General features: G+C 45.8%; 1 protein-coding gene across 1 annotated transcript in view; it reads left to right on the forward strand.

The window, feature by feature from the left end:
• TNN (tenascin N) overlaps positions 1–13,118 on the forward strand; it is a 54,773-nt gene extending 41,655 nt beyond the window's left edge. Inside the window, exons 15-18 of the mRNA XM_008591190.1 lie at positions 3,916–4,012; positions 4,892–5,059; positions 10,802–10,965; positions 12,978–13,118. Coding sequence (XP_008589412.1) covers positions 3,916–4,012; positions 4,892–5,059; positions 10,802–10,965; positions 12,978–13,118 — 570 coding nt within the window. The remainder of the gene's footprint in view (positions 1–3,915; positions 4,013–4,891; positions 5,060–10,801; positions 10,966–12,977) is intronic.
• Positions 13,119–14,422: the final 1,304 nt, after the last annotated feature.

The following is a 14,422-nucleotide window of genomic DNA, read 5'->3' on the forward strand; positions in this document are numbered from 1 at the left end:
TCACCAGAATTATTTTTGGAAGCTTCTATGGCCAAGGTGTAGCATTATTAAAAAGAAAAAAAGTAGCTGAAAAGTTTCTATCAAGCTTGGGCACTATGTTCACTGCCTGGAGATAGAGACCAAATGCCTTTGTAATGTGTCTGTTATCACCAGAATTATTTTTGGAAGCTTCTATGGCCAAGGTGTAGCATTATTAAAAAGAAAAAACGTAGCTGAAAAGTTTCTATCAAGCTTGGGCACTATGTTCACTGCCTGGAGATAGAGACCAAATGCCTTTGTAATGTGTCTGTACTAGGAGGGCAGGATTGAATTTGAACCTGACGTTGTAGTAGGATTTGACGTAATGGACATGGAACCAAACATGGGTGCCAGGTCCATCCTAGGATTCCACTGTCCATTGTATAGGAAGAGTCCCACAGAAAAGGTTGCACCAGGCACCTTGCTGAATTAATCAGTCCTTAGAGACTTAAGAAATGCCATTTGGGAAATAGACTCAGTAGAGCTGGCATTTTCAAACTTTCTGAATGAAAGATAAGAAAATTTGTGTTTTATCCTTAGATAAGTTACTAAGTAATTAACTGCATGACTTCAGCTACTTGCTTTTCTGGACTTTAACATCTTTAAAATGGCATCATAAATACTTGCCCCAGAGCCAGCACTTAACAGATGCTCAGTATGATTAAATAGTAGTGAATAAATGAATGAAGAAAAACAAAGACAGCCAGGAAAGGAATGGGGCATCTTTAAAAGACAGACACTTGAGAAAAGGGGAGAGAGAACAAAACTGTTAATTGCAAGAATGTATAATTGTTTGCCATGGTCATTCCTAAACTCTGTTCAGTAGCTCTTTCCCGTTTGTAGAACGCTTTTACATGGACCATCTCGTTTAGTCCTCTCAGCACCTCTGTGAGGTAGACTCCTCCTCCACACTGCGGTCCCTGTTTACAACAATGGCTGAGGCTCAGGAATAAGAACAACTGACTCACCAAACTGCTGCCAGCAAGTGCCTGTGGTCAGACTCGAGAGTATGGAGCTTTCCTCCACCCTTTGGTGCCTTAGTTCAGCTCCTCCTGGGCCAGCAAACATGGACTGGCACTTCAGCAGGAGTTAAGTGTGAGGTCCCATGTGGAGCTTTCTGCAGTGTTGCAGCACGACCTGCTCTCTCTTCCCTTCTTGTCTCTTCCCAGGGAAAAATGTAAAGGATGCACAAATATTTAGGACGTTTACCTTACCAAATCCAAGACAATTTGTTTTACTTCAAAGCACAAGCTGTGAAGCCTGGTAGAAAAGAGCAAGGAGATTAGATTTTGTGTAGGGACTTTTGCATTTGAATGAATACAAAGAGAAATAGGTGGAGAGAAAGATGCAGTCCCTGGCTTTGGTATGTGGCAATCATTTCTGAGGTTAGTTAGAATGGCTTGAGCTTGGCTGTCAAGGTCATGTGGAATTATATGTATTATCAATTCCAATCGTGCACACAAGTATGTTTAGCTTTTAGGTGCTTTTCAAGTTTGCTTCATATAAAAGAATCTAATTTACTCTGACTGGAACTGCCTTCCTTCTCCAAATACGGGGATTTTTGCAAAGAAGGCAGCCCACACTCTTGGTAGTGCCCAACTCTCTCTTCATTTCCTTGTTTCTCACTCACTCTTCAGCCTGCTCAAGTTTGGCTCTGTCCTTTTCTCTCACTAATGAGCCCTTGCTAAAGTCACCGGTGATTTCCATGTCACTAAATTCCAGGGACGGTTTTGGCCTCATGTTCCTCGACTTCTCATCAGTATTTGACACTCCCGACTGCACCTTTCTCTATGGCTTTTGTAATTCCACATTTTTCTAGTTTTCCTTCTTTACTTGCTCCTTCTCTCTCCTTAAGAACTCATCCTTCTCGATGTGGCCATTATATACTGGGGGTTCTCAAGGCTTGATTCAAGACCGCTGTATCTTTTCAGTTTCCATTTTCTTTCCTGTGACTTCATTTTACCCTCTGTGTTCCCAAGGTTCCCCTTATTAGTTAGGACAGAATGAGCTACACTGCAGTTATAAACCAACCCCAGATTCCAATGATTTAACACACAAAGTTTTGTTCTCACATGTGCAATGTCTTCTGTAGGTCCTACAACCACTTATGCATGGTGACTCAGGGATTCAGGCTCTTTCCACCTGTGGCTCTGCCAGTTTAACGTGTGGCCTTCGCCATGGCACCGTGCATATGGCAACGGAAGTGAGAGCATGGAGAACCCACCACTCTCCTGTGCTCCCGCTTACAGACTCTTGTCTAGACCTAGTCAAATGGCTCCTACTTAACTGCAAGAGAAGCTGGAAAGGAAGTCTTCCTGTGCTTCCAGGAAGAGGGAAGTGAGACGGGGCTTGGTGAGCTCCTTGCACTGTCTCAGACACACTCCCACCTTATCACGTCTAGCATAGACCTCTCTTTAGAACTCTAGCTCTTATGTTTAGCCGCTTGTGTGGCCTCTTCATTCACCAGGATACCTCAGAGAGTAACTCACACTTACCATGTCCCCAAATGAGCTCATGATGCACTCACAAAACTCCGTCTCTCTCAGAATCACCCATCTGAGAGAATAGCTGAGTGAACAGGCATCCAGTTCTCAGGCCAAAACCATAAGAATCACTCTTGACTTCCTCCTGTTTCAGTGTCACATTCTGTCTATCACCACATCTGTCAATTTACCTTCCCTCCACTTCTGTTATCCTCAGGGCAGCCCCTAGTCCAAGCTCCTTTCACCTGTGCTCTGTAGTGGTCTCCTACTGGTCATCTCACTTCCACTCTTGTGCCTGGCCAGTCCATTCTCTTACTGCAGTTAGAGGGATCTGATCAAGATCTGAATAAGAATATCTCATTTCCTGCTTAAAACCCCTGAATAATTTTCACTGGTCGTTCAATGGGCCAGCATCTTCAACAATACCTGTAAAAGCCTTACCAGGACAGACCTGTGCCCATCTTTCCAGCCTTCCTTCCTGTCCCTTCCTAATCAGCCTCCTGCAGCCCCAACATCCCTCCATTCCTCTTGCCTGACCACTCTTCCTGAGGGGAGCTTTCCTGGCTCCATGGTCAGGTCCTTCTGCTTTATGCTCTTGTGGTTCCATTGCATCTTTCCTACGCAGCCCTTATCACAGTTTTAATTGCATGTTTATTTGCTTGCTTGTTTAATTCATGGCTATTTTATTTGCTGGACTGTTAGCTCCATGAGGGCAGGGACCATTTCTGGTTTATTCACTTTGCACATCATCTTGCACAGTGCCCAGTACATAGTAGATGCTTGGCAAATATTTGTTGGACGACCTTTTTTTTCTGTAAGTATTGCTGTTAGGAATGAAGTGAATTAAAAAATAATTCTTACTTTCAACCTATTTTAAGGGAGGAGAAGACAACATATGAATATAACATGCTCTTATTTAGTTGGATAGATGTTGAATGTTACAGGTCAGAGCCAGCAGAGGTCTGGAGTGTTTTGCCCTACACAACCCACCACTAGCAACCGAATCACCAGTTCCCTGTTTCCTCTTGCTCTAGAATTGGAATCTCTTGAGGACAGGTACCTTCTGTGCTTTTTTTTTTTGACACATTTTCTGTACATAGCCTATTGCTGTACATGTAAAGAATGCTTATTAATATAGTAGAACCAACATAGTGAATCTACTGATATATATATATATGTGTATATCAGTACACACACACACACACACACATATATATACACACACATACATATATAAAGATACTTTCTAAAAAAAAGAAAGAAAGGTGTACTAGTTGGAGGAAATCTGTGTATGGGCAGGGTCATAGTCCCTCTTGGCTCCCAGCTCCACCTTGGGAAACACAAATGTTGTTCCCCTTCCACTCAGTCATGTCTGTCCAGTGTGTCAGCGTGAAGTGTCCATCTCTCTTCTCAGGTCTTCCAGAGGCGGAACACTGGGCAGCTGGATTTCTTCAAGCGTTGGCGGAGCTACGTGGAAGGCTTTGGGGACCCCATGAAGGAGTTCTGGCTTGGTATGATCTCTGAGAATCCCGGAGGGCTGGTTTGTAGAAGGGTGACTTCCCCCTTGACCAGCTGGTCGGGCAGCTGGAGGAATCCCACCACATTCAGGGAGAGGTCCAAGTGACAGGGACATTGGGGAACCTGCCAGCAGGGTGTTGGTAGGGCCCTGCTCACGGGAAGGCTCTAGTGTGCTCTGGACTTGTAAAAAGGTAGGACTGTCCCGGGTGGTGTTTATGCTGTATCTAAGCTCTACGTGATCTGCCTGGAGTCTGAATTTCTTAGAAACCACAGTAGTAGAAAAATAGTTGACTGATTGGGGTTCTGAGCTATTATTGGGAGGCCATTCTAGTAGTCCCTGAAATTCTGCTAGTAATGCGTTATGGACATTGTTTTCTCCCCATTTCCCTCTGCTCTCTTCTGGAGCAGATAATTCACAGAGAGTGAAATTTGCAAATGAAGAATTAAAAAAAATCATCATCTGGATACTCAGCATCTAATAGAGTAGATGATGTTTGTGGTTTGCTTGGTACAAAGTCTCTTCAGCGATCTTAGAGTGAGTGGTTGATCTGCTCTTCTACTTTGGGTGATACATAGAACTGCTTCTGTTGTAGAGACATGGAGCCAGTGGAGGCAGATTTGGCTCATGATTACTCTGCTCCCCTCACTACTTCCTTCCATGGGACGTAGTTTCCATACGAACTAGCATGACTGTGCCAAAGAAATAATAGGATGAGAAAATGAACCACCCAAAAGAGGGTGTTGGGAAGGCCTCCTATTAGCAGAGCAGGTGAAGGCTAAGGTGACTTCTGGTCCTGAAAGTCTCAGATGCAAGTGGTGAATGCTCACATGCTTCTCTTGATTGGCTATTGGAGTTCCATTCCTATTTTCAGGACTTGACAAGCTGCACAACCTCACAACCAGCACTTCTACCCGGTATGAGGTGAGAGTGGACTTACAGACTGCCAATGAATCCGCCTATGCCATATATGATTTCTTCCAAGTGGCCTCCAGCAAGGAGCGGTATAAGCTGACTGTTGGGAAATACAGAGGCACAGCAGGTAAGAAAAAATGTTTGTTTGCTGTGAGGGTCTCTTGCTGTCTCTTGTCTAAGGACTGGTTTGTCAGGTGCCATGGATCTGGGGGTGGAATATTGTCCTTATGGATGACCGAGGCCCTACTCCCTGTGGGGGCCAGGGGGTTGGAGTGTACAAAGTAGTTAAAGCAACGCTCAACCCTCATAAAACTGGGACTTTCGTGCACTGTACACCCATCCCTCTCCCAATAAACCCTCCTCTTGCACTCCCCCAGCTCAGGCTGTCGTGCATGGGCCAACGCGCCCACATCCTGAGCAGTTTCCTGGTGCCGGCCAGCCTTTCATTCAGCCTCGGCGGTGTGGCTGTCCACTTTGTGTGCACAGCAGCATGTGTGTGTGTGTGTGTGTGTGTGTGTGTGTGTGTGTGTTGTTATTTAAGCATTTTATGGCACTTTGCTACAAGTAAAGACAAAAAAAACGAAAGTGCTGATTCAAACAGTAAGAAGCATAGGTCTCATTAGCTTAATACAACAACACAGAAATGGGCATTTCAGCTGAAGGCAGGGAGTCTTCAGTCTCCGTCAGCTGCTCGTGGGATTTAAGCCAGTTGATGATATGTTCAGTTGTGAAGGAAAGAACGAAATTAAGCAACATAACTGAAATACAGGGATTAAACCAGTAAGTATTTTACTGAAGAGGGGAGGTGTGGTTATTTTTCTAATGCAAGTAGTTTAAAACCTACACAAGGGGTCTTCAAAAAGTTCATGGGAATATTTGTATTATCTTTATATGAATTTTTTCCGTAAAACTTTTGAAGTACTCCTATATTTATGGTTTTTAAACCCTAGCAAGTAAGTTTGTTTTTCACTTTTGCATTATATATAACTATGTAGGAATGCGTTACCAGCCAAATCGACCTACTGGATGGGACATGGTCTTTCTCTTTAGAGTCACATGTAAATAGATAAGGAAGAATATAAGGTACCTTTTGCAGAGTCAGCTAAGTGGTAAGGAAAATAAAGAGCTACAGGAGTGTGGAGAGAGTTGATACACTGAGGAACAAAGTGACTGAAGGAAGAAGGTTCTGGTAGGACCGGGGGCTGGAGTTGGATCTGAAAGAAGGGTAGAACTTAGATGGGAGGAAAAGAAGGGGCTCCCCAGGCCTGGGGGTTCCAGGGGAGAGCAAGGACTGAGCAGAGGCTAGGAAATTGGGGTGCACTCTTGAAACCTTCCAGGACTTCTCTAAATTTTGCACTCAAGAACCCCGGATGGCAGAGGACTATGAACAGAAACTCTGAGTGTCTGGGGCCATGATCTGAAGTGGCCATCTGCTAATGCAGAGTTTCTTTGAGATCTTATAATTTCATTCTGAAAACAATCACATGAGTTTTGCATTTGCTCTTGTTTCCCAGGGCCTCCCACAGGGCCTGGCACAGAGTAGGTGAGTTTAAACAATGAAATTGCTCACAGGACTTTTCTGTATAATCTCAGGCATGTTCAATATCTTGAAGAATAGTTCCTGAGACCCAAATAGGTTCCATAGGGATCAAGGAAGGAGTGAGTTTGGTGACATGGTGACATGGGAGGAGACAGAGGTGGAGGGGTAGGCACCCACCAGGGTATGAGGAGTTTGGGCTACACACATGGAAAACTGTTCAAGGATTCCAGGTAGGGGTTGGATGGGAAAAAGTGTGCAAAGAATTGTTTTTGGAAAAAAACAATCATTTAAAAAAAAAATAAAAAAGGCATTGCCATTAGGAGAGCCTGTCCTGCTTTGGATACTGTTACTTCTTCCCTCAGGGATTCTGAGACTCCAGAGCCTGGAAACAGGCTGTACTAAGTCCAGCAAAAGTGTAATATAAAACACAAAAGTCAGGCACAGGAAAAAGGCAGCTAAAATACAACTGGGAAACACAGATAGACGTTCATGTGATTATGAGGGTAATAACCAAATGATTTACATAGCCGTAATAATTTAATAATCATAAACAGTTTATAGATGCTGTTTTGTAGGACTAAGCACACTTCCTGCCTCTCCCCACCCCACCACCTCCTCCAGTCTCTGAATAAGATCAGACTACCTGACAGCGTTTTGCGGGATTTCCTAACCCTTTGCTGTAATAGGGTACGCACGTTCCACTCTCCCGTAGGCTGCGTGGGCCTCCTCCTGCTCTGGTCTCAGTCCACATGGAGCCTGTGTGGTCATCCCTTTTGCTTCCAATACCTCGTTCTCTGTTCTTGACCACGGTGCTCGATTAGCTGCAGACTTTCTTTCTCAGGCTAGAGCACCAGTCTTCATAGGCTCCATTTGTGGGACCCTCCCTGGACAAGACATGAAGCTGAGTGTTTCCCTTTGGCTCCTGTGCCCCACATGTCTCCCTGAAACTGGGTGTCCTCATTGGCCTCCTGGTTGGGGACCTCATTCAGGCCTGTCCTCTGGGGCTGCCTGTTCCTCTCTCCTCAACCATTAAAACTTACCTTTTCTGAGGCCTATGTTCAAATAACCCAGTAAATGAACTGATGTTAATGGGGAAGTGAGCGAAAGGGAGTGAACATATTCATGAATTAATGTGATTCTCCTCCCAGGTACTCTATTTGCATTTTAACTGTGAATAGGGGATAATTCCTGTTCTAAGGTTGTTCAGGCCAACAGTGCCGGTCAGTGGAGGATGTATTTTTCAATAGGAGATTTTCAGAGCACACAGCATTTAGGCAGCGATCTAGTCTTCCCATGTGCACTATCATTCCCACTTTTAAATTCCGAATTACAGTGGTGGGGTTAGTGGAGTTTTAGCTTCCTTGTAAATGCTGATTGGTCCATGAGGAGGGTTTGAAATTTAGGAAGCTTCTGGCTACTCATGTCCTTAATGATGGGGCACTATTTAGAGGACACAGCGTTCAAATGGAAGGTGAACATTTTGATATCTCCGTGCACATGCCAACTCTCCCCAGCTTCTAACTCCTTGCTAGCCTGATTAGAGTTGACAGATGCACAGCCCCGGCAGAAGCATGTGGTTTAAGACTTGCTCCCTGCTGAAACTGTCCAGGTGGGCCCTCACCTTTTGACTTTCACTGAAGTCATATTGGAAAGCCCATTATTCCTTCATGAAGGAAACTCCAGCAAGGTAATGCTGTGTAAATTTAGTTTCTGCTTCTGGGTCCTTACAGTGGGGCAGGGAGGCTATCTGATGAGCTCTACCTTCAAGATGCTATTGATCTATTCAGCAATTATAATGAAAACATAGACAGACATTCAGAATTGTGCAGAATGACTTTTATGCACCGACAAGTCATTCATAGCTGATCTCAAGTCCCACATGCGTGGGACTCAGTGGTGCCCGACCAGGGATGGGCCAGGCCCTAGGACACTGGGGAATGTGGCTGGGGAGCTCTCCCTGAATATAGGGGGCTGGGGCAAGGTTTGCCAACTGTCCACGGTGAAGAATTGTTCTACCCCAAATATCTTCCTTGTTTTTAAATGCTGGTGCTTGAAAAAGAGAAAAAATTAATGGGTACATGAAGAAAAGGGAAAGCTATAATAGTAGCACAAATCGCTCTTCTACTCGCCCACTCCTAATTCCAAGGCAAAAGACATTCAAAGTCCAGACACACCGTCCTGTGTCTGTGTGTGACTTAACAGCAGATACAATGTTAATGGCTCCTTTTAGTCTGAGATGATGCAGCTGCCAGGGTCATCTTCTGTGTCCTGTGAAGTGCTGGAGGAAAAGGCGTTTCAGAGTGACATTTTGATGAGATGGATCATGACCAGCTCAGTGGCTCCCACCCAGAGCTTGGGTTCAGACATTTTATGGGTCTGCCACTAACCCCTCCAACCCCCACCTAAGAAGAAACAGCTTCCCACCCAAAGCCATAATGCCAGAATTGGGGTCTTTATCTCTCATCAGTGTTTCCTCCTGAAACTCCAATAGGAGGGAAGGAGTCTAAGCACCACTGGCTCAACTACTTTATCTTACTTAAGGAGATACGCTTAATAAATCAGGATACTGTCCTAGCTGGGGCCTGGTGATCAGGGCAAAGTTCTTTTCTGATTCATGACTACTGTCACTATCCCCACTCTGAATGTTAGGATGGCTTTAATTTCTAGAGGGTAGAAAATCCATCTGCAGAAAAAAACTCCCACAGTTGGGCTGAAACCTGCTTCACTTTTCTTTATCCCAGTGCCCAAGGTTAGATAACCACAAACACATTTTTAAGAAAGCCTCTGCCCAGATTCTTAGAAAACAGCTCTGGGAACTTTCTAGCCAGTTAGGTAAGCTGTGCTCGTTTAAATAATGTTATTAAGGGAGACACTGGGTGAAATTTCAAGCTCTTGTTAACTATCTGCCAGAAATCTGAAGGAGGAAATGCGTGTGGATAAAGTGACAGTGTGCCTTTCTTTGCGTGGATTGGTGTCTCAGAAAGACACCTGGACTTGGAATCTGAGGACCAAAATTTGAGTCCCAGCTCTGCCATTTGTAGACCTTGACAAGTCCCTAAAGTCTCACCTCTGTGACTTTGTTTCCTCATGGGACTATGAGCTGTCCTGCCCACCTTGCAAGCTTGCTGTGAGAGTCAGATGAGAATGTGTACATGGAAATGATCTGTAAATTCAGAGATTAGATGTAAATGTAAGAATCATTATTGCAGGAACAGAATGTGATGAAGCTTATGATTGATATGGGCCCTATTGCCTCTTATGAGCTGAAAAAGAAGGTAAACTTATAAAGGATGACAAATAGGATAAATACAAGTAAAATAATTAAAGCAGATTTCCAGACAGGGTGTGATGAAGTGCTAAATTGTACATATATCCCTGGAATGGCTGCAGAAGTTCAGGTGCATGTGTGCATGCGTGTGCGTGCATACATGTGCACACGTGTGTGAGAGAGAAAGCGTGTGTGTGTGTGTGTGTGTGTGCGTGTGTGTGGAGAGGAGGGTGTCTGGGAGGCTCAGGAGGGGGCTGAGCTGGGCTTTGAGGGAGGGTTGGGATTTGGACCAATGAAGGGCAGAGAGAAACCCCATGGAAGGTGGACCTGTCCACTCCACAAGTGGAGGCTGCCTGGGGGGGACAGTGGGATGTGAGATTGTCATAGGAACAGCCAAGTCACAGGCCTGCAAAGCAAGGAAGAGTAATTCACTTCCAAGTGGTAGGAAGTAGGACGTTAGGCCTGAGGTGAAGAAAATGGGTGTTTAAGCTTCAGAGGGGCTGGCAGACAAGATGCCAGAGAGAAAGCTGCTGGCCCAGAGATAAGAAGAGGCCGAGGCAGCAGCCTTGGGGGCAGAGAGGTGGGGCGTGGGGGAGTGTTCTGCAGAGGCAGGGCTCGAGAAAGGGGCACAGAGGGATTGTCCAGCATGGGGCAGGGGCTTCAGGTCTGGGTGGTGGGAGGAAGGGTTGAGCCATGGCAGAGATGGGGAGGATGGAAAGTGGCTGTCTTGTGTGACGGCTGGTCAGGGGCCATGGGAAAGTCAGTACATTTGGTTTTGGGTATTTGCCATGACTGGGGAGTTTCCAAGTGAAAATGCTGTGAAGGCCGTTGGAGAAATGGGCCTGAAGTCTGGGTGACAGGCCAGGAAAGAGGACCTGTTCATATGTGCCATGTCCTCATTTTGGCCATTTTGAGAGAGTGGTGACTCCCTGTGACATCTGACTGGATCCTTGGCATTTTCATGCCTGGAGATTTTCCTGCCAGGTCCTCTTTCGGGCAAGAATATGATTATCTCTGTGGCTAATCCTGGGCTCTCACCTCCTGTCTCTTCTCTCCTGCAGGGGATGCTCTTACTTACCACAACGGATGGAAGTTTACAACTTTCGACAGAGACAATGACATCGCCCTCAGCAACTGTGCCCTGACGCATCATGGCGGCTGGTGGTACAAGAACTGCCACTTGGCCAACCCCAATGGCAGATACGGGGAGACCAAGCATAGCGAGGTAGGTGACAGATGAACATCTTTTCTGTCCCAGGCTCTGCCCACATTCGGCTCCCACAGGGATGCCCTCCAGGCTAGTAGGGTGGCCCCTCTTCTTCCAAGGCTTCCAGTCAGGGCAGTAGAGCTTCTTTGAGGTCATGACTTCTTTGAGGTCATGGCCCTTCCTGCCTATGAGCTGTGGCCTCTGCCTGCTGTGCATTCACTTACTTAGTGGCAGGTGAGTGGAAAGCTCAGGCTGCCCCCTGCTGTATATGGAACGATGATGTGGGTCTCACTTTAGTTCCCACATGGACGCTGTCTTAGTCAGCTGGGGCTGCTGTAATAGAATAGCATAGATGGGGTAGATTAGACAACAGACATTTATTTCTCACAGTTCTGGAGGTTGGGAAGCCCGAGATCGAGGTGCTGGCAGACTTGCTTCGTGGTGAGGGCTTCTTCCTGAATTGCAGACAGCTGCCTTCTCACTATGTCCCCACATGGCAGAGAGACAGGAGCTCTGGTCTCTTCCTCTTTTTATAAGGACATTCATACCTTATAGAGCTTCACCCTCATGACCTCATCTAAACCTAATTACTTCCCAAAGACTGCACCTCTAAATACTGTCACATTGGGGGTTAAGGCTCCAACATATGGATTTTGGGGAGACACAGACATTTGGTTTATAACATACACTTCACAATCCCTTCTAATTTTTCTCTTAGTTAAACCAGAGCTATTTCTCTCAAGTCCTTTCATCACTAGAAAAACACAGTCTTTTCTGGCTTAGGTCAGATCCATCCTTGGATCCAGTTCACCTAAAGCCATCCAAAGTCTGCCTAGAGCACTGTGCTAGACCAGCCTCTCCACTTCAGGAGTGTGTGACAGGTCTGAGAGTCTAGGAGGGCTCCTGTCCTTCCCCTTGCTCGGACCTCCACGACCCGTGTATGACACCTTGACTCTTTGCCAGCTACAGGGCATCTGCTGCCTGCTTCCTCTCAGCTTCCTGAAAATTGCATCTTTGTTCCTACTCGTCAATAATTCTCTACCCTCCATAAACTCTCGGAGTCCCACCCTAAGTCCTGATCCTAGCCTTCAGGAAGCCACCTCTCCCCAGAACTCACTTCATACTGACATTACTGTAAATATTAGCACATCTAAGGCCCAGGTACATTTTGATTCTTTGGCCCTGACCAGGCTGTGGGGAATCCCAATCCTTATTTGATTTTTCAAAGGGAAGAAGAAATTTGCCCCTGGGGAAGCCAAGGAGGGTGGGTTCATGAATCACGGTGGCAGTGGGTGGCCTGATTCAGGGAAGCATGTGATCAGATATCAAATATTTGAAATGAGCAGCCAGCATGCCCTAAACCATCCCCGCATTTGCTAATAAAAGACATTCGTCTGGTTAATGTGCTTTTCACAGTCTGCAAGGCATTTAGCTTCTTGTTTATTATTTACCTCACAAATTAAAATACATAAAATTGGTCACTTGGGCTCTTTATTGGCCAGGTTGCAAGGTTATTAAGTGAATTAAAAATTATTGTGCTCACCAGTCAAAAGACATAAAATGAAATTTAGTTTGCAGCAGGCTGTTTGTTACCCCGGAGCTAATATCTAAACAATCTAAATTGAAAATGATTTTACACAATTGGCCAATTAATGTTTATTTTTGCCTTCAATTTTTTGGGGAGGAAAAGTGAGACAGAGATAATGTGCTCATTGCTGGCCAGGTTGGCCCCGTGTTACCTTTGAGGCTGCTCTCGCCTCGCCCACCTCCTGGGCTTACGTAACCCCATCCTCCCACCCCAAGTCCTTCCAAGTCCTCAGCCTGTCTACCCCAGCTGCCCGGCAGAGGGCGCGTGTTCCCAGGTCCTGCCCTCACTGCCCTTCTCACACCCCAGGCGCTGCTCATCTCTTTTGCTCTCCCCTGAGCACAGAGGAAGCGGTTTCACAGCTCAAGAAGGATGTCCCTGTACCAGGACCCACCTTACCCCTCTTCCCAAGTGCCTCTTCTTGATGTTGGCTTTTTTTACGTAGGGGGTGAACTGGGAGCCGTGGAAAGGACATGAATTCTCCATTCCTTATGTGGAGTTGAAAATCCGCCCTCATGGCTACAGCGGGGAGCATGTCCTGGGCAGAAAGAAGCGGATGCTAGGAGGAAAGACGAGAACGTTCTGATGGCCCCTTGGAGCAATCCTTGCAGGAGACAAGACCAGCTGAGGTTGGGGCTGTGTAAGCTTGGGGGGGTGGGGTGGGTCGTGGTGACCGGTGGATGGAAGTCTGAGGGAAGCTCACAGCCTCTAGTTTCTGAGATCGCTGGATAACCCACAGAACAAATCACATCAGCATGCTTCACGAACAAGTCAAGTCGCAGAGATTCCTTCCCTGTCCCCTACCTTTTTGCCCTTGTATACTAGAGGGCCTCAAAATCAGCAAAATAGTCGTTGCATAGTATGTATGGGAACGACAGTACTGCAACTGCAGGGGTTTTTCAGCCTATCTCCAGTAGCAAATGTACTGGATTAGGGCAAAAAAATGAATCACCCAGCACTTCACCAATTGGAAATCTCTAGAAATTGGTATATATATTTAAAGCTCTGCTAATACAAATCTTCTCTCCAGAGAGAACACCAAAGAGGGATTCTGACTGCCAAGGGGTCTGGGCTGAGACAACCTGACACTTGTTACCTCCAGTTCCCACTGGTGTCAAGGAAAAAAGTGTAAATCTCCCCCCTTTAATTGCTGGTGTTGGGAGGAAGGATGAAGGGAATAAAAAGGGGCCGAGATGGATTCACATTTAGCCAAGTTCTGACTAGTATCCAGCATGCTGGAAACCAAAGCTCCTGTTCTACTGCTATTTTTAAGTGTCCCCTTCCAGCCATTTGCATAATCCCTTTCGTAGATTGGCATATGTTGTGAATAAATTCTCACTCATTTCAACTTTAAGCAATTGGACTCTCTTGAGAGTTGGTGCCTCCAAAGACTCTGTAACCCCCCCTCCCCCGCTCCCTGCACTGTGGGACCCCTGGGTTCTGAGGCTGCTCAGCTCTGGGAGGCTCACTGTTGAGTGGGAACTTGGCAAGGTCAGATCCTTTTTGCTTATTTCCTATCATTTTGGAAAGTTTTCTGTAGCAATTCGGTGACCATTGAAGTAACTTAAATTCCTATTCAAGAAAAATAATAAAAAACCACTTGATTGAAAAAAAAATTGCCTTGTGTTATTTTCCTCACATAAGTGCACTTGAATTCTAAATTTAACCTAAGTGCAGGTGAAGGTACAATTTGTGCATTATAATGGAATTTGGCTGGCTGTGGTCTCTTTCTTGCATGATGACAGATAGTGATATTTGGAATGCAGGAGAAGGAAGGAAGACAAATGCCCTAAAAGCTGCAGCCCCCCTCCAGGACTGGGGTGTAGTTTATGGCAAAGGTTCTCCAGGTTTTAACCTCCAGGTGAATGCCAAGCTATATGCCTAAAACTG

Source organism: Galeopterus variegatus, unplaced genomic scaffold, assembly GCF_000696425.1.
Source record: "Galeopterus variegatus unplaced genomic scaffold, G_variegatus-3.0.2 Scaffold145, whole genome shotgun sequence".
Lineage (NCBI taxonomy): Eukaryota > Metazoa > Chordata > Mammalia > Dermoptera > Cynocephalidae > Galeopterus > Galeopterus variegatus.